The sequence below is a fragment of the Diplotaxodon limnothrissa genome, linkage group LG1 (assembly GCF_057381915.1).
Source record: "Diplotaxodon limnothrissa isolate DT_005_m linkage group LG1, D_limnothrissa_male_GT1.1, whole genome shotgun sequence".
NCBI classification, from domain to species: domain Eukaryota; kingdom Metazoa; phylum Chordata; class Actinopteri; order Cichliformes; family Cichlidae; genus Diplotaxodon; species Diplotaxodon limnothrissa.
Window position 1 is genome coordinate 40342463 of NC_140596.1, and position 18974 is coordinate 40361436.

Sequence of the window (18974 nt, forward strand, 5' to 3'; positions counted from 1 at the left end):
ATCTCCAGTCCACTGCTGGGCTAACGCACAGAGACAGATGACCAGTCATAATTTAGATGTTTTTTTCTATACATAATTAAAAAACCATTGCACCTGTTTATACAAGGTCCCAGAATTTACATTGTGCATCAGATCAAAGACTGAGCTCTGAGTGTTTGCAGAGCAGTGTGGTAAACAAGTCTGGAACAGGCAGTCTTAAAAACATTGGCCGCCTAGACCAACTGGATAACCAAGCAAGTAGGATGGAGAGGTGAAAGAAAGGTTACAGAACAGTACGTCTTTGAGCAACCTGCATGGAGGAGGACTGACGCAAAAAGCTACGAGGCAAAAGATTCCCTGATCTGATTAGATAAAAACAAACAGTTTGAGTAGAATTCCATCAACTGTAACTGGGAGTAAGTTTACATACACACATCGTGGAGATAAATGTCATGGTAACTTTGGGCTTTTAATGATGTCTTTGAATTGTTCTCCAGGATTGTACAGCAAACAGAAAGCGCTGAGTGCACAAGTTTGATGTTTTTTTCTCCGATCCACAGAGGATTAGAGAAAATACAGTGTATACACTCAGCAGTGGGACAGCGTTGATCACCACTTGTATAATATCAACATGAAAGAGTGCACTTTTAACAATTACATTTCAAACGAGTTGCTTTCAGGAAAGAATCTGGGTAAGCTTACAGTGTCTGTGTAGATCTTATTGATGACGGATTTTTAAATGAATGATTTAAAATGTTAATATTCAGGTGGGTTCGGGGGTGGCTAGAGCACAGAGCTGGTCATCTGCTAATCGAAAGGTGGTTGGTTGTTGCTCCTGCATGGGTTAGAGCAAGATACTCAGGTCGAGTAGAAAAAGTGCTATATACGAACACATCCATTTACCAGGTGATAGGAAGTGAAAGCAACATGTGTTCTAATGGTCTGTATTTCCTACATTTGTCTTAGAGCATAAGAGGAATGTCTCATTAGGGTGTAAACTGGCCTTTTCAGTGTCAGTGGAAATACAGAGAATTATTTGCTATATAAGTCAGATACCTTTAAACAGGCTACTCTTCTTCTGGCTGCTCTTCTACAAAGCCTTTGTTGTTGTTATTGTTCTTGCAAAAAAATTGCAGAGTGTGTGAGAAAACCCGAGTGCTGGTATCAGTTTGTCCATGTGAAATTGGTTCCAGCTCCCAGCCAAGATTTCAGGAGGAACAGTCGTCCTGTTTCTCCTCCTGCAGCCCGCTGACACAAACCTGCCTGCCCACTCTCCACAGACTCCTGCACTCCACCTCAGAGTCTCAGACCCCTCTAGTTACCTCCAGTGCTGGCTTATAAAATTCAACATCATTTTTCTGAGAATTGTTGTTTGTGACTTGGGACTACCTACAACTTCCAAACAGGACAAAATTGGTATCATTTCCAACAGTTTTGTAAGACTGGCAGCAAAGTTTTGCAATAGGAAAAGTCCATCAAGTTCAACTATTCATAGTGAAACGTACTGGTAATAATAAGTAATTTTACAACTTTAAATAAAACCATAAGAAAATAAATATGTAACAATGAATATTAATCTGTCTTAAGCCACTTGTATGTTATTTCATATACTTCAAAAAGTAGTGTTTTAATTGTCCATCAGAGAGAAAAATAGATCTTGCCTACAATTATTTTATTAAATCCCAACATTTCAGTCAAACAGACCTTCAGCAGGTACAAAAACAAAGCACCAAACACATACAACATGTTGTATACATGAATAGATACATACAAATAAATTTGTGCTCTAAAGATTATAGGAGAAGGCAGATTTGCTATTTTTATTGGTTACATATGTTCCTTCTAAAATATAAATAGAACTACAATTAGATTAGTGTAACTGCAATTTAACAAATATATAGTGCAAAAATATATTTATACATAAAAATATAGAAAAATATTGCAATATTTTGAATAGGCAGTTAAGCAGGTGGATGGATGGGAGCATGCCTGATGGATTAATCATTCTGCTGGAAGTATCTTTATGAACAGTTTTGAATGTAGAACACAATGTAGAAAATTGTTCTGTTGATATTTGTACTTATTAGACTCTAAGTACAATAAAACACAAACTCAGTGTTTGCAACTTTGCCTTATGAGCAGATGTAGCAAATAAAGGTCAAAGCTACCGTATGTATTTCTGACAGCAGACTTATACATTTAATCTTTGTGGAAGCCTGACATTACTGCCAAACTGCAACTGTTTATTTTTATAATGTATTGACTGTTTATTGGTGTAGTTTACAGATGTGTTTATGTGTCACCCTGTAGGTAAAAGTTGGTGTTGCGTGTGAACAATGGAGCTGAAGGTGTGGGTGGAGGGTGTGGTCAGAGTTGTTAGTGGCCTATCACTAAACACTTCCTGTCAGGATGTCGTCATAGCTCTCGCACAAGCAATCGGTAAGTCTCTCAGTCTGACTAACAATGAAAATTCTCATTTTACGCTCACCGAATTACTTTGTTATCAGAATGGTGTTAGTTTGGTGTTTGCAGTTGTGAACACCAAACTACAAACATTACATACAGACATTTTAGGAGGACTAAAAAATGTAAATTACACTCTGCACCACATTCAGCTGATATTTGCATTTCATGTTATTAGCAATATGTTGATCAGTTAAAAACTAAGCCTTTATGTATCCCTGCTCAGGTCAGACAGGTCGTTACATTCTCATTTTGAAGTTACGAGGGAATGAGAGACACTTGGTTGCTGATGATTGTCCACTGCAGCACCTGGCTCAGCTGGGACAGTTGGCCACAGAGGTCCAGTTCGTTCTGCGGAGGACCGGCCCGAGCCTCAGCGAGGGTCCAGACACCCCCGCCAACGAGAGACGTCTTCCACTTTCCAGACCCTCAGAACCAGAGCCCCTCAAACGCAGAGAGCCACAAAAGGCTCTGACATTTAGTCTGGGTCCCTCAACACTTCCCAAAAGGAATAAACCAAAGAAGGACTGGTCTCGATCTCCCAGATCCTCACCAGAACTGAGGGCCTCACCGGTATCTTTCCTAGACCCTGTGAACTCCATGAAGACAAATCCTTCTTACCCCAAAGACGAGGTGTTTAGGGATATTCTGCAGCAACAGAGAAGACTACAGGATCTGGAGATTCAGCTTCAAGATCTGGAAAGAGAGACTGAGTTATGGGAGCAGAAGTGGTCATCTCCTGAAGTAACTCTGGCTTTTGCTGAAGAACTGGAGGAACTGCAGTGGAGAGTGAGACAGAATGAGGTAGAGCTGATGCAGACGGAAGACTGGGAGAAAGCATTACAGGCAGAGATGGAAAGAGAACAAGGTATGTGCTCATATCTGTTTACATTCCCAACATTTTTGGTGCATTCCAGATTGCATTTCTAAAACAAAAACCATTAACACTGTTATCAACAGGTATGCACAGGCGCCTGGATCAGATTCATTCATCCATAAACGATCAAAGTTACAAAATCACTACACTCCAAACCCGTTCTGCACATCTAGAAGAGGACCTGCAAGTCAGAGTCCAAACGCAAAGTTCTCTGACAGCACAGCAAGATGAGTCCCTGAAGTCCCTGAAGCAGGAGCTCCACAACCGCCTGCAGCTAGGAGAAGAACTCGATGTAAGACTGGCTGAGTTACAGCAGGAGATGGAAACGGCTGAGGAAAGGGTAAAGGTATAATTCTTCAATCATTTCTACCTAAACTGAAGGGTTGATCTCACAAAAACTACTGTAAGACTTGTTTCAGCAGCACATCAGGGTTCATATTAGCTAGATCCATTATAGAGCTAATATGAGATGATGAAATGAAAGAAAAGTATGATACATAATGCTGCGTAATATTATAGCTGACATGAGAAAAATTGGCCACTGCACACTTGAAACTTTCCAGACACGCCCAACTGGCAAAAGACGCTGTAAATGGGAAAGTGCAGGCTAAAGCTGACAGACAGGTTTTTGTTGGTCTTTGCATTAATCCTCCGTCCTCCTGCTTTTTTCTGAATGCATGAATAATAGCCTGAAAAGGATCACACTTTTCCAATAATCCTCACCACACCCGGTAACAAGGTGAGATCAGACACACACAGAAACTGAAACAGTGGAAATGAGAGCACTGAAATAATACTTTTAAGCAGTAATTAACACATTTGCAAAGTAGTTGGTGTTAACCAAAAAACAAAAGGGTTAATCTGCAAATTCAATGTGGGCATGTGTTTTTACACCACATTCCCTCTCTGACACAACTCTCCCAGGAATTTGTTTGTATGTTGGTCGAATGTATTAAGAAGTACTCTGTGGAGCCACTGATAACAAAAACTAAGGACTTTAATTAACTCAAATGAAGGAAAAGTCTTAATTGATCAGTATAATGTTAAGAAACTGACTGTTGAGCTGAAAGTTTTAGTTATTAAACCAGTGATGTTACTGCAGACTGTAAAAGTTGCATAAGAGCCATGTGGATTTTGGATGTTTGAGTTGATTCCAAACAGCGTTTTAGGAAAGAAGCTGGTGACGACTGTAGTGCCTGCTGAGGGCAGCAGGTCAAACAGGTCTTGGATAATGCTTCTGGCTCTGGGATGGTACTGAGCATTTGCAATGCCTTCCAGGGAGGGAGGAGGACAGGTCATCACTCCATTCTTTTGAAATGTGTCTCATTTGGTGCAAAGGTGTGACTAAAGATGCACTGCTGTATTTTTAGTAGCGGAGGCAACGATGCGGCCCTGAAGAACAGTAAGATATATCAGCTCGTGGATACAATGTTCTCCGGTAATATAATACCTGTTGTGTCTTCTAGGACAGACTGGAGATTATTGAGGAGCTGAACAAAGAGCTGAGGCAATGTAACTTGCAGCAGTTCATCCAGCAGACCGGTGTGACCTCACAGACGGAGCAGACAAACCTACCAGTCAACGATGTTTACCTTAATAACGCTGGCATTAGGGAGTAGAAACAGAGGGGGAGCTGTTCACTCCAGCGACTGCAACAAAATGAAGAAGAAGACGAGACATTACATCTTTTGTCTACAATACCATTTTATGTTTGTGCCATATTTAATGTAAATTTATTGCCACGATGTTGGATTTTATTAGGACTTCTATATGTTATTTATTTCCTGTTTTATTTTAAAAGTATTTCCTTCCACACCTGGTACCTCATCTCACTCCTTTCGATCTGCAACTCGTTCCCACCCTGAGTGTATTTTCAGTCAGTTTGTCACACATCATCACATCTCTCCAGCCAGGCCTTTGTTCCTGTCTTTGAGATTTGACTTTTATTAAAGCTCATTCTAATCAAAAATGTAACACTTAAGCTGTCACATGACTGCTGGAGTCAAATGTACCACATTTCCTCTAAAATGTGGTAGAAAAACACCTTATATATCCACCAATATAGCTGATATCTGACCCTGGTATTTCACTTTCATCTGCAGGACATAGACTGTAAGAAATACATGACCTCAAAAATGTCACTCGTATGCCTCTGTATGTGTAACTGCCAATATTTACACTCGTGGCTCCACAGTGTAAATATGTGGAGGAGACACAAGTCCCTCGGGCGTCCTGTCAGAAAGGCGTAAAAGTCTGCCAAGTCAAATATGTGGCGTGATTACTTGTGTATAAGGAAGGAGACATAAGTAGCTTTCTTTCTGACTGCCAGTGTCTGAAATAAAGCTGATACCACTGATTATAACTACTGTTTGTATTCAATCACATGACTCTAATTACGTTATTAATACGTGTTTCTTCATCATCTCGTGTCACTGTTTGCCTTTGCTCCACCAGAGGGCCCCAAAGGCTCATCCATGAACAGATCTTCAACCCCAACAGCCAAGGCTGCGCTCACTCGGAAAGCAAAGCACATGCATTTGTAATTAGTGTTCATACAGGAATGGATCATCACAGACTGTAGGAACTGCCACAGGCTATTACACAACTGTGCTCAGCCGAGCCTATAAATAAAAAGTAAAAAGATTGCAGGGGTAGACCCTGAACAGGCCGTCAGTTAGATAGAATATGGGCAGTGATGAACTGAATGGCTCTTGCTGAGTATATAGTAGTTTACAAAATACTGGAAAGCACAAAAAATGTAACATTGACATCATTAGAAATATAAGATATTGCAACACTGATAACGACCCTTACCTTATATTAAGGTTAAATTAATGTAGGTATAGAAATTCAGGAAGAAATGTTGCACAGAGCACGAATTGAATTTTGGTGGAGCAGTTTAAGCAAGACTTGGTGTGAAGAACTTCTTAGGGAGAATATAAGTGTGGAGGTTTTTAACAAAAAGCTTGAAAAGGATACAGGCTGCAGAAAAAACAATTACAAGGAGGGGGGGCAGGGTTCAAAGGAGTGCTTGGTGGAATGAGCAGTGTAGCAAGGTAAGAGCAGACATAGTAAAAGCACCGCTGAATAGAAACAATTATTAATTACAAAAGAGCACAAGCTAAGCTTAAGAGGTATACTGTTCAAGTGGGGTTAGATTTTCTGTTTGGAGAACAATAGGAATCATCAGCCAAATAGTACACAGACAGGGGAGCACTTGGGATCTCCATAAGACCAATTTTATAAAAAAGAAAATGCAGACAACAAAAAACCATTAAGCAAAGGTGGAAGTTTGCAACGCTCACGTTCAAAGAATTATAAGCAGCCAGATCCAACAAATGTGGCAGAAGAAGGGATGTCAACGACACAAGAAGGGATCTATACAATATTCAAAAACATGTTTGTGATGGAACGCACAAATACAAGAAATAACATCTTTCATCTCAGAAAAAGCACACAAACAAACAGCTGTCCAACATGTAGTGTTGGGCCTGTGATCAGGAAAGAAGGCATTAATAGGAACTTTACAATAATAATAATAATAATAATAATAATAATAATAATAATGGATTGTATTTATATAGCGGTTTTCTAGACACTCAAAGCGCTTTACAATTCCACTATTCATTCACACACTGGTGGAGGCAAACCACAGTTGCAGCCACAGCTGCCCTGGGGCAGACTGAGAGAAGCGAGGCAGTCATATTGCACCATCGGCCCCTCTGGCCAACACCAGTAAGCGGTGGGGTGAAGTGTCTTGTCCAAGGACACAACGACCAGGACAGACAGAGCTGGGGATTGAACCGGCGACCTTCCTTGTTACTAGATAAATTAGCTTAAGACTCCTTTTACTTTCGTAGCCTTTCTTAGAAAGCTAATGTCACAGGATTATGAACAACTGATGATATCTGTGAGCACGACAGGTTTAATAAAGAAAGAATTTAAATGCTTGTTTTTCTTTCCTTCCTGTAGGCGCACGCCACACTCCAGTCCAGTAGGTGGTGCTGACGCACCTTTTAGCTGGTTTGCCAACCGCAAAAATCCCCCCAAAAGAAGCCGTCATGTTGTTAGTTTGAGGCTTCTGCTGGTTTGGGGGATGCAGTGGTTGGTTAGTTGAACTCTGGAGTCCTGTACCAACTTAAATCCGCAGAATGATGAAGGGAAAGACGGTTATTGTGACCGGTGCTAACAGCGGGATAGGAAAGGCCACAGCAGCCGGCATTGTGAAGCTCCAGGGTCGTGTAATAATGGCCTGCCGAGACTTGGACAAGGCTGAGGAGGCAGCTCGGGACATCCAGCAAGGCACCGGTGCAGAAAGTACACAGCTGGTGGTCAAACAGCTGGACCTCGCTTCACTGACATCTGTACGCGCATTCTGTGAAGACATAATCAAGGTAGCGATATAGTTGTTTTTGTTACTTGTGTCATCGCCAGAGCCCCAAACCTGGGATTACACGCCACCCGCGTTTTATTTGACATGTACTAAATGGACAAAAGTGTTGGGCCATGTACACATAACACATAAACGAGCCTTTCTGACTTTCCATATAAAATCCCAAGACGTTAATATGGAGCTGCTCTACCCTTTGCAGCTCAAACAGCCTCCACTCTTCTGGAAAAGGCTTTCTTTAGGCTTTATCAAGGTTCTGTGTGGACCAGTCACGTTCATCCACACCAGTCATGCCTTTATAGACCTTGGGCGCTGGTGCAGACTCATGCTGGAACAGAAAGAGGCTACCAGCCAGTGGCCCTGAGAGGTCAAACCCACTGCAACTCAAGAAAACTCAACAGCAAAAACCCACAAAACACAACAGAAGTTGAATTAAAGAAATCTTATGGAACACAGTGGACCAGCTGTGGAAGTGAAAGAGTCCAAAACATGCAAAGGACTGAACTGAGACACGCTGAAAAGACTCAGATGGAGAAAACCTTCAGCATTGCTGAATATCCATACAGTGTGTCACCCGACTGGCTGGACAGTCCACAGTACTGGGTTACATACCACTGAATGCTTGTTAATTAACAATATTTATATTTCTTCCTGGTGGAAAAATATTTGGCAGGTGGCGGCATCCTAAAATTGGGAGCAGCTCTGCAGTGTGGGAATAAGTCACTGGTTTTCTAAGTATGTAGCGGCTGTCGTCTGAGCTGGTCCTGAATGAGCTCACCCACTCTTTGGAGGAAGCTCATTTATGCTGCAGTGTGCACATGCGCCACAGACCTGTTTTATATCTAGTGTGTTTCTAGTAGTAAAAGTAAACCGTGTACGAAATAATCTGTTCTCCTCTTTGCTGTTAAACAGGAGGAACCTCGGCTAGATGTGCTGATCAACAATGCCGGTATCTACCAGTGTCCTTACACCAGGACAGAGGATGGCTTTGAGATGCAGTTTGGAGTCAACCACCTGGGACATTTCCTGCTCACCCATTTGTTGCTGGACCTTCTGAAACGATCAGCTCCTAGCCGCATAGTGGTGGTCTCTTCCAAGCTCTATAAACACGGTTACATAAATTTCGAGGACCTAAGCAGCGAGAAGTCGTATGACAAAGCTTTTGCCTACAGTCGCAGCAAACTAGCCAACCTTTTGTTCACCTGTGAGCTTGCCCGTCGCCTGGAGGGCAGCGGAGTGACAGCGAATGCTGTAACTCCGGGCATAGTGAGGACTAATCTGGGGAGGCACGTTCACATCGCTGTGTTTGTTAGGCCGCTTTTTGACCTGCTGTCCCGAAGCTTGTTTAGGAGCCCCGAAGAAGGAGCTCAGACATCCGTCTATGTAGCTTCTAGCCCGGATGTTGACAATGTGCAAGGAAAGTGCTTTGCAGATTGTCAGCCTCAGGTTCTTTTGGACAAAGCCACGGATCAGGAACTGGCCGCTAAATTGTGGGACATTAGTGAAGTCATGGTGGGGATAATCACATGAGATCAGCGTGAATTTTGAGACTTAAAAATCAATTATCTAATAACCATTTATTAACCAAAGTCTTTCTAGAGAGCACAAAGTTAAACAGGGCAGAGCAAATCCAAAGCCATGTTTTCCAGAATTAAGACTTTTGTTTGTCCTAAGTGTCATATGTTCAAGTCTCATGGTACCATACTTTCCCAGTAGAGCACGTTGCTCTCAGACTGCTTTACTTGTGTCTCTTAGAAATGTCAAAAGTAGAACGGGAGCAGAGCGTTCGTGTCTGTGGAACCTGCTCCCAGTCTCGGAGCGGTTAAATTTTTAGTTAATGCTTGTAATGAGGGCTGCGGCAGAACCGTCCCTCAGTTTTGCTGATGTAGAGCTGAAAGTGAAACTGTGGGTTCAGGATTCTTTGGAACTTCCCATGAACTCAACATTTCTCATTTACGCTCCTCGTTGTTTTGCTCCTGATGTAAATGAATGTGGAACACATGCAGTAAACGTGCAGTAAAAATGTCATTAACCTGTTCAGGGATGTAAAGTCATTGTCATAATGTGATGCGGTTGTCTTCTCTCATAAAATTGAAGTGAATCGATATTGTTTCCTCTTGAAAATCATACTCTGGCACATGAAGTGGATTTTTACAGTAAGTTTTGTATTTAACTAGGAAGTGAAAGTCTTGGGCTGTTTTGCGACAGTCGGCCCTGCTGTAGCGTGTTTTTGATGGCAGGAGAAATGGGATTGGCTGGAGAAACCTGAGAAAGCACGAGGAGAACATCTAAACCACACACAGAGGAGCCCTGCTGCTTAAACCCAGGATGCTTTTGCTGTGAGGCAGTGCTGACTACTGAGGCACAAGTCTTTTTGAACTGAATGCACTAATACTTGTTGCAGTGGAATTATACCACAGACAGTCGTCCAAAATAAGAGAGTTTGTTATACTTACACTATAACTTATAGCTGGTTCTTTAGCTGAGGCCTGTGTGTTTGTGTAAATCGGCTCAAGCATGCACAGTGTGTTGTATTGTGGCCCTTTTCAACGTCAGTGTTTTATGGACTCAAACTTGAATAATATTGAGTCGTCCATGTGTACAAATGCAGTACAAAATGAAAATGATCTAGATTCTCCTTGGTTTTATTCAAACAAATCTCTGAAAAGTTTTCCTTGTAACTCTTGTCAATAAACATCCACAAAACCTCTCAAGAAATGGTCCCAGTTTCTGCTGTCAGCAGGAAAGCCTGCCACTCGTATCCTCCTGAACACAGACTCTCCTTACAGCTTTTATACGTTTCCATCCACGGTCCGTTGTAGAATGATCGTTTCAGAGTTCAGCTCAGCTCAGTTCATGAATTCATTTTCCATTTGACCTGAATTTCACTCATTGTTGGATGCAGTGGTGCAAAGCATGTCACCACTGGACTGTAGAGCAGTGGAGGCGTGTTCTCTGGAGTGACGAATCACACGTCTCTATCTGGCAGTCCATTGGAGGAGTTTGAAGGTTTCCAGGAGAGCGGTACTAGTCTGACCGAGTGTAAAGGTTGGTGGAGGGGGGGTTATGGTGTGCGGGTGTTTTTCAGGACTCGGTTCCTTGGTTCTACTGAAAGGAACTCTTAATGCTTCTGCATACTGAGACATTTTGGACAATTTCAGCTCCCAGCTTTGTGGGAGTAGTTTGGGGATGGCCCCTTCCTGTACCGACATGACTGCACACCGGTGCACGAGGCAACGTCCATAAAGACATCATATTAAACCCTGCAGACTGTGAAAGCAATGTCACTCAGGTTCATATCCGTGTGAAGGCAGATGAGTGAATACATTTGGCAGTGTAGGTATGATCCTTCATATCATGAGTCTAAAGGTAAAAATAGGTAAGAGTCCAGCTTCAAAAATTCATTTTATTCTGTCTACGATCTTTAAACTGACTGACACACGTTTATTTTCTCAGCCTCCTGGATTAAAATGGAGCTTCTGCTCTTTATTTACCTGTTGCTGAGGTGAATGTAGTTGATGGCTGAGAGCTTGCTTGGTGACAGTTTTCTTTGTCTTTCATCAACATGTATAATGATTACTCAGACTTTTGGTGTAACAACCTGCTGTCAGGCTTGTAAATGCAGCTATTTTACTTCACTTCCTAATTAGACCTCATTACATGGATCATAGCGTTGTGTTATTTCTCCGGCCTGTTTTTAAGCTGATTATGTAAAGAAAGGAAACAAATAATGCTTTGTTGCTGTGGATAATTTTTTAAATTCTATTCAAATTATTTATAAAGAACCAAATCACAACAAAACAAATCAATCAAAGCAACGAGAGTCCTCTCCATCAATTCAATTATTATGCAAATTATTTGACCACAGCATCCATTTGTATTTATTAAAAAACTACAAACTACATTTGTTTAGTGTTCAGCTCTTAACCAGCGGATTGATCTGGTTCGCATTTCTGGCTGATTTCAGATTTGACTGAATTTGTAAATTAATTTCTTTTTGATCATGAAGTATTTGTTGCTGGTTAGTTAACATGTTGTGTAAGTGTACAGTATGTGGATTTAGTTCAGGGGATTAAGAGTAATTAGGGTTGCCAACTCCCTGAAAAATAAATAAGGGACACCTCGTGGCCAGGGCCGGGCGACCCAGTTGTCTTCACCCTTCCCAGTGTGGTGAATTTTCTAGCTCTTTTTTTGTGTGTGAAATTATTTTTTTAACCATTTGACTTGAAGTTGATTTAAGTAGATGCATATTCTATTCTTTGTGATATGAACACATGTGAAACAAATGATCATTTAGCCATTTATTTTTAGCTCAAAATGACAACATTAACACAATAAAACAGGTCTCCTTCTTAAACAGAAGCCTGTCATGCTTAACTTTTGAGAATATAAGTAAACTTTTCTTTAAAAGAACTCTGTCCTGCTTAACTTAAAATAATAGAAAACAATAGAAAGAAAAACATTCTTGTAACAGTGCACATTTAGTGCATTTAGTACAATTGGCTTCAGTTGAGGTATTATTTCAGCTTTTCTAATGCTAATCAGCTGCTCCTGTTTGTAAACCCACTTGCTCCCATGATTACGCATCTTAACTCATCATCATTATTCATCTATGTATTACTTTTATGTATTAGTCATCTATTTGTTGTAATCATCTATCCTTGCAGTTGTTTATTACACAAAATAAGTTATATTATCACACTTCTGGCCACATAGCGCTGATATTCACTGCACATGCCCATATTAACGTTTTCCAGCCAGGTGTTTTCCTTTTCCCATTCTTCCCTTTCTCTGAGGGGAACAAACATTGCTGCTCTAATGCTGGGCTCACACTGTGCGGTTTTAGGCCCATTTTGAGACGATTTTTGAGTGATCGGACCGATTTTGGCCTTCATCGTGCATCGTGTAGTATACGTGGGGTAACGAGAAGTGATTAACACCTCACGACCAGCTCCCGATCATCAATCGCTCGTGAGGGTCTCACCACAGGCGCTCACACTGCTCACGCGCAAACACGTAAACGTTGGTGAAAAAGACGGAGCAGCACGGCTGTGCAGCCTGTGATCTGGACACAAGCGATGGAGGCACAACTTGTAGAACTTTGGAAAGCTCATCCGAGCCTTTTCGATGTGGCATCACAAAATGATCACGACCACAACAACCGTGAAAATAGTTGGATTTACATTGCTGCTCAATCACAGCTGCCTGATCAATGTTTTTCATAAGCAATTTAGCAAAGTTGATGGTGGTGGTGTGTGTCTGTGTGAGTGAAAGACAGAGAGAGAGAGCGACAGATTTTCTGTTATAACCTTCATGTTATGGAGGCACAGTGTGAGCACTCAGGTCGCATCAGAGCATCGGGCGGTATAGTGTGAGACCTGCATCGTGACCTATGAACTTCTAACCTCTGCGAGTCAATCGTGCAGTTTGAGCAGGAGCTGAATAACGTGACTGAAAAAATCGCACAGTGTTTGCCCAGCTTTAGGTGTACTGTCGTCCGAGACGTGCACCGCAGTGTCGGCGTTTGTTCCCCTGTTGGCCATGCTTCTTGTTGTGGTCATCTGTTGTCTTCCGGTATTTTCTCCGCAAGCGACCTTTCCTCGACCAATGAGATAAGCGGTAATCTGAATTGTCATACTCGAATTGTCATAAGTGTGCTGTCAGCTCATTGGTCACAAAGCAGGAGAGGGGCTGGGAATTATGTTTTCAAACAAAGCGTTAATTCCATAAACATTTATAGACTACTTTTGATTCTCACTGTATTACGGGACAAAGTGCGTCCCTTATTAGCTCAATACGGGACGTGTACTTTTGTTTCGAAATACGGGACGATTCCGTATTTTAAGGGACGGTTGGCAACCCTAAGAGTAATCCACTTTAACACTTACCAGCTCCCTCCATATGCTGCAAGTGTCCCTGCAGTCCTCACATGGCCCTGCTGCCTGAGGACCCTCGATGGGCTTCTGAAAAAACAAACAACACAAAAGAAATTGGAGGTTTTTGGTTGAAAATAACGAGTGAGCTAAACGGCTCTGAAATATCTCATTTGTGTTACGTAATGTTCAAGTATTTAGGGTTATGATGATGCATCCTAGTGTGATTTCAGTTTTCAATGAGGTTTGCAGAACAGAGTCGGACTCGCTTCATTAACAGAATAATTGATCGTCACAGACCCTCTGGGAATGGAGGCTAACCCGATTTTGTTTTCAGGTGTTAGCTCAGTGTATTCTTACATTTTTGCTTTCTCTGAGCATTTCAGTCTAATGATGATAAGCAGCACACTGATTAAGAGTGAATGTTTTGCCCTGTGGCCCCATGCCTTAAACAGATGTGTTGTTCTTTGGGTTTATTTATCCAGCATCCTGTGCAGATTTGTCCTCCTTCCACAAACACAACCGATGAGCCCTTAGTTCATGATGACCCGAAATGCTTCCTGTTTAGTGAACACCCACAGAAGGTTTTGGCATGGACAGTGGGCATTGCAGCACAGGTACACACGGCTCAGGATTATGAGATTATCCTTCAAAAAAACCATCGCAGCTCTATTTACAGCTTTGTTATGACCACAGCCAGTATATAAATGCTGTGAGGAGAGTGGCTGCATGACTGAGACCGCACTTCTTTCTTCTTCTTCTGAAACAGGGTAAGAGCTGGCAGCAAACATGAGCACGCACTGTAGCAAAAACCTTTCTATGAAAGTACTTTTTAACATCTTGAAAGCTTTTCCTGGTTTAACTGTGTGTAGAAGAGTGTGCGTTTATTCTTTTAGATGTGTTAAAATGTAACTTCAGATTACACTCATAAATCCTCACGTTGATGTAAAATAACTCTTGAAAGTGTTAAAAATTCAGAACAAGACTTCATGCAACGACTTAAAGAACAGTGAATGATAGTCCAGTTATACTCTACACATCGTTGTATAAATATCTGAGAGGCAGTGCAGCAGCATTGCTGATACTGACATGCTGTGGCTGGAGCAGTGTCGGTGACTGAAGAATAATACAAGTCACAGATTTACTGAACGGTGGAGGGACCTGCTATGGTGTTTGATTTGGAGATATCATTAGGCTGGAAAGTGCTCTGTCGTCCAAGCTGGTCACTGCCAGTAGGTACAGAAGGTTCCTCGTGAAATAAATGACTGATGTGAGGGTGGAAAACAATCCTCTGTATTTATTGTGCCATTTACGTAAGTATGAGGGAGCGATGAGGCCTGATCAGGAGCTAAATGTGCTCAGTCTCACCTTTGAAAATTGAAACAGGTTTTACTTGATGGCACGTTTTGATCCCTGGGTGCTGCATGCTGATTCACGATCATGGGTCATAGCTGACCTTTGACTTTAGTTTTGGAATAGAGACTATTAGCATACAGAAGTCGTAAAAAAAGAGATAAAACTATTTTCGTGTTTGAACTTTTTAAAGATGAATGCAACAGCAGCCGAGCCAGCGGAGGGCTCCAAGCCTGCTCCTCCTAAGTTCAAGCAGAAGGGATCTCGGCAGTTTAAGAGCAAAGCTCCCAAACCTGGACAGAAGGGGTGAGTTGAGTAATTATTTACACTTATACATCAGTTTCTTGTACTTTCTTTGAATACTTTCCATCTGCCTTTCCAATAGCTTTGACAATGATGTCCCAGGGATGGAGGAGCCTGGAGGTGAGTGTGATTATTATGTTTATTATGAAGCTGTTTTATGTTTAAATCTTATGCTTGGCTTTTATTTTTCTTACCTTGCAGACTCTGCAGTGGTCTGTCCCTGGGAGGCCTTTGGTGACATGGAGCTGAGCGACCTGGCTCAGTTTGGCGTCGTCTAAACCCACCAGCAGACATGTGTGAATGTTTGGAACATCTCTGTGGTTCCTAATGTAGAGGATGAGGAGCATCCTCTGAGCTTGGCAGTCTCAGGGTCATATGGAGCCTCTGTAACTCTACTGTAAATGGAGAAAGGAAACAGTGGAACCTTAGATCTGTAAACTATCAAAACAAAATCAAGCAAACTTGCACTGAATTTAAAGGACCCTATTTAACATTTAACAGCCTACTGCTAATAAATCCACAGATTTGTCTTTGCTGAGGACTTTGTGTAGATTAATGTGAAGAAAAACAACTGAATCCATGTTAAGATTTGTGAAATAAGACATGTTAGGCTTAAGTGTATAACAGCCGATAACTAATCCCTGCTACACATGGGTCGCAAACATTTTGCCACGAGCATCCTGCCAGTGGCGAACCAATCTGATCTCAGCTTCATAGAGCCAGTGAGAGATCACACGAAGAGACTGAAGAGGCTGACAAGAAGAAAAGTTCTTCAAGATGTTGAACAGCCTAACTGCCACTCATCAAAAACTATTTGCAAGTGTGCTGAGGAGACCTGGTATTTGAGTGTATTTCATAAAATGTTTGAGAATTAAAAACTATTTATGGCATTTTTTTTTGATATTATGTTTTTATGACCAGAAGCTTTCCCTTGACCTCAGAGGAATCTATCTATCTATCTATCTATCTATCTATCTATCTATCTATCTATCTATCTATCTATCTATCTATCTATCTATCTATCTATCTATCTATCTATCTATCTATCTATCTATCTATCTATCTATCTATCTATCTATGCTGTTCATACATGCAAGTAAAAAATGTTTATAAACAGAATTTATGACAGCAGAATAATAATCACAGCTTGCTGAAGGTTTAACTGAATGTTGAAAGTTAATGTAAATGTCTTCATAATAAATGGATTGGACTAGTTTTTACGCAGTGCTTTTTTATTCTACTGGAGCACTCAAACTGCTTTAAAGCACATATTAGCCAGTCCCAGAAGAACACTGGCATATGTAATAATCCAGTTATGATTACATGTTCTTATATGTTTTTTTCAGGCATGTTTATTTTGTCAGTAGAGAACGTAGACACTCAAAAGCTTTTAGTCTGTGTAGACGAGCACTCCCCTGGGAAATCAAAACTGAACTGAGAGGTCTGTGCCTGTCAGGTAAGCCTAATATTTTGGCACTGGCCTGTGAGTTGACATGTCCAGTTTATTTGTATTAAACATGCATTGGTTGTAAATAATAAATTGACATAAATGTGTAGAAGTGAGAAAAATGACAAAAGAGGTCATCTTTTCATAAATATTTCAGGGTAGCCTCATCATGTTCCACCATCTTTAGTCCATTTGACTACATGGTAGCGTCAAAGCCCTTCAAGAAGTAAGTCTTGCTGAGATGTAGCCATGAGAGGAGAACAATAACTTTTGTTTGAGTGCTCAAAAGGACATTATTGTCACATTATTGTGTTGGTGGAGTGAGGAGCAAACAACACTATTTCTAGAAATGGTAAATGGACTCATTCTTATATAATGCTGCTCTACTTCAGTGTCCTCTATACAACATGTCTCATTCACACACAGTCATGCAAACACTTTTTTCTAAGCCCTCTAAATGACATTCACACTCTGACAAACACATCAGCAGCCGGTCGGTGTTCAGTATCTTGCCCAAGGATACTGTCAGAGGACATTATAACCTTTTACTCACTACTTGATTAGTCTTTTCACCAAGTACTTTTTTACTCTTATTTGAGTAACTTTTTTGAAGACTAATATTTTAATGTAATGCTACTCTTACTTGAGTACAATTTTTGGATACTCGACCAACCTCTGGATACTGTGGCATACAGACTGGAGCAGCCAGCGATCGAACCATCATCATTGTTATTAGTAGATGACCTCCTGCCACAACCACCGCAAAGAAACCCATCATCTATAGGTCTTATAGCATCAGCTGGACTTGAGACATGACGTATCAGGGAAACTGGATATGTGAAATCATTGAAAGTGCCTTAAACGTATTATTTATAATGTGCAGCGGGGACATCGATGTACATGTAGATGTCACAGTCAAGGTAACAGCCTTCATGTAACATTACAAAACACGTGAACAAGATACAGAAGTTCATTTAGCAACGAAAAGAAGAAAACAATGCAACACAAAATAAAGTTAATACATTTCAACATTTCCCAATTGCTAGCCTCGGCAGCCGGGGATCAGTCCACCAGGGCCTCCGCTCCTGGCCGCGCTCGGCACACAATGCACCTGACCCCTATGGCGCCTCCTGCGGGTGGTGGGCCTACAGGAGGATGGGCCCATGTACCTTTTTTGGGCTGCGCCCAGCCGGACCCCATGGACTTAGGCCCGGCCACCAGACTGTTGCCCTCGGGCACCCTCCCTGGGCCTGGCTCCAGGCTGGCGCTCCGGTAACCATATCCCAGGCAGGGTGAACTTAGCCTTTCACTCAGAGGGGTCTTCTGAATCGCTCTTTGTCATGAGCAATGTCTTTGCCATGGGAGAACCTACCAAGGGGCAAAAGCCCCCGGACAACATAGCCCCTGGGATCCCTGGGACACAGAAAACCCTCCACCACAATAAGGTAAGGTAAGAGATAGGGATAGGGTGAGGAGTTTAGCAATCCAGGAGGGGCTCAGAGTAGAGCCGCTGCTCCTCCACATCAAAAGGAGCCAGTTGAGGTGGTCAGGGCATGTGATAAGGATGCCTCCTGGGTGAGCTATTCCAGGCATGTCCCACCAGGAGGAGGCACAGGACATGCTTGAGAGATTATATCTCTTGGCTGGCCTAGGAACGCCTTGGTGTTCCCCCTGGACAAGCTGGACAAAGTGGCTGGGGAGAGGGAGGTCTGGGCTTCTCTGCTTAGGCTGCTGCCCCCGCGACCCGGCCCCAGAGAAGTGGTCAAGAAGAAGATGGATGGATGGATGGGCATTCGAACATTACTTCACCTGTTCAGATTCAGTTACATATGGAAAAGGAGTGGGAAGAAGTGACACTTATTTAACCCCACCCCTTCACCATGAGTTATCTCCCTGCTGTTACAGAATTTCTATTTACAGTTCTTTGAGTGCCATGTTTCTTTCTGCTGCAGCACATATCTAATGACAGACAGGCTGCTAATATCAAAGAGAGCTGGTTTAATTAACCACCTAAGTTACCATTAAGTAGACACCACAGTATTCACTGCTGTTGGCACATTGATGACATGCAATGCCAAACTTTCAGACGTGTTATAACAAGATGTTGCTGATTAAAAGTCAAGAGATTAGCAAATTAAAAGATTAACGTGTCACTAACCTGCCACGCCCTGTCAGGTTAGTGAGAGCGAGGCTAAGCAGCAGTCCAAAGCTCTTCAGTTTGACTGTGCAAGCAGACGCCTTGCAGTCATTTCTGCAGAACTTCCATACAAACACACTTGGGGTTTTTTC

At 41.9% G+C, this 18974-nt stretch overlaps 3 protein-coding genes across 3 annotated transcripts; all 3 read left to right on the forward strand.

The window, feature by feature from the left end:
- The first annotated feature begins 2312 nt into the window (after positions 1-2312).
- LOC146640199 (ras association domain-containing protein 8-like) lies at positions 2313-5069 on the forward strand. Its single transcript, XM_085358455.1, has 4 exons — positions 2313-2418; positions 2669-3310; positions 3403-3665; positions 4786-5069. The coding sequence occupies exons 1-4, from the start codon at positions 2316-2318 to the stop codon at positions 4936-4938; spliced, it is 1161 nt and encodes a 386-aa protein (XP_085214581.1). The 5' UTR covers positions 2313-2315; the 3' UTR covers positions 4939-5069.
- A 2319-nt stretch (positions 5070-7388) lies between these two features.
- Positions 7389-9433, forward strand: rdh14a (retinol dehydrogenase 14a). Its single transcript, XM_085358467.1, has 2 exons — positions 7389-7713; positions 8622-9433. The coding sequence occupies exons 1-2, from the start codon at positions 7471-7473 to the stop codon at positions 9237-9239; spliced, it is 861 nt and encodes a 286-aa protein (XP_085214593.1). The 5' UTR covers positions 7389-7470; the 3' UTR covers positions 9240-9433.
- Positions 9434-14287: 4854 nt separating this feature from the next.
- Positions 14288-15648, forward strand: LOC146640201 (retinal cone rhodopsin-sensitive cGMP 3',5'-cyclic phosphodiesterase subunit gamma-like). The gene is made up of 4 exons (XM_085358477.1): positions 14288-14352; positions 15129-15241; positions 15321-15358; positions 15440-15648. The coding sequence occupies exons 2-4, from the start codon at positions 15129-15131 to the stop codon at positions 15514-15516; spliced, it is 228 nt and encodes a 75-aa protein (XP_085214603.1). The 5' UTR covers positions 14288-14352; the 3' UTR covers positions 15517-15648.
- Positions 15649-18974: the final 3326 nt, after the last annotated feature.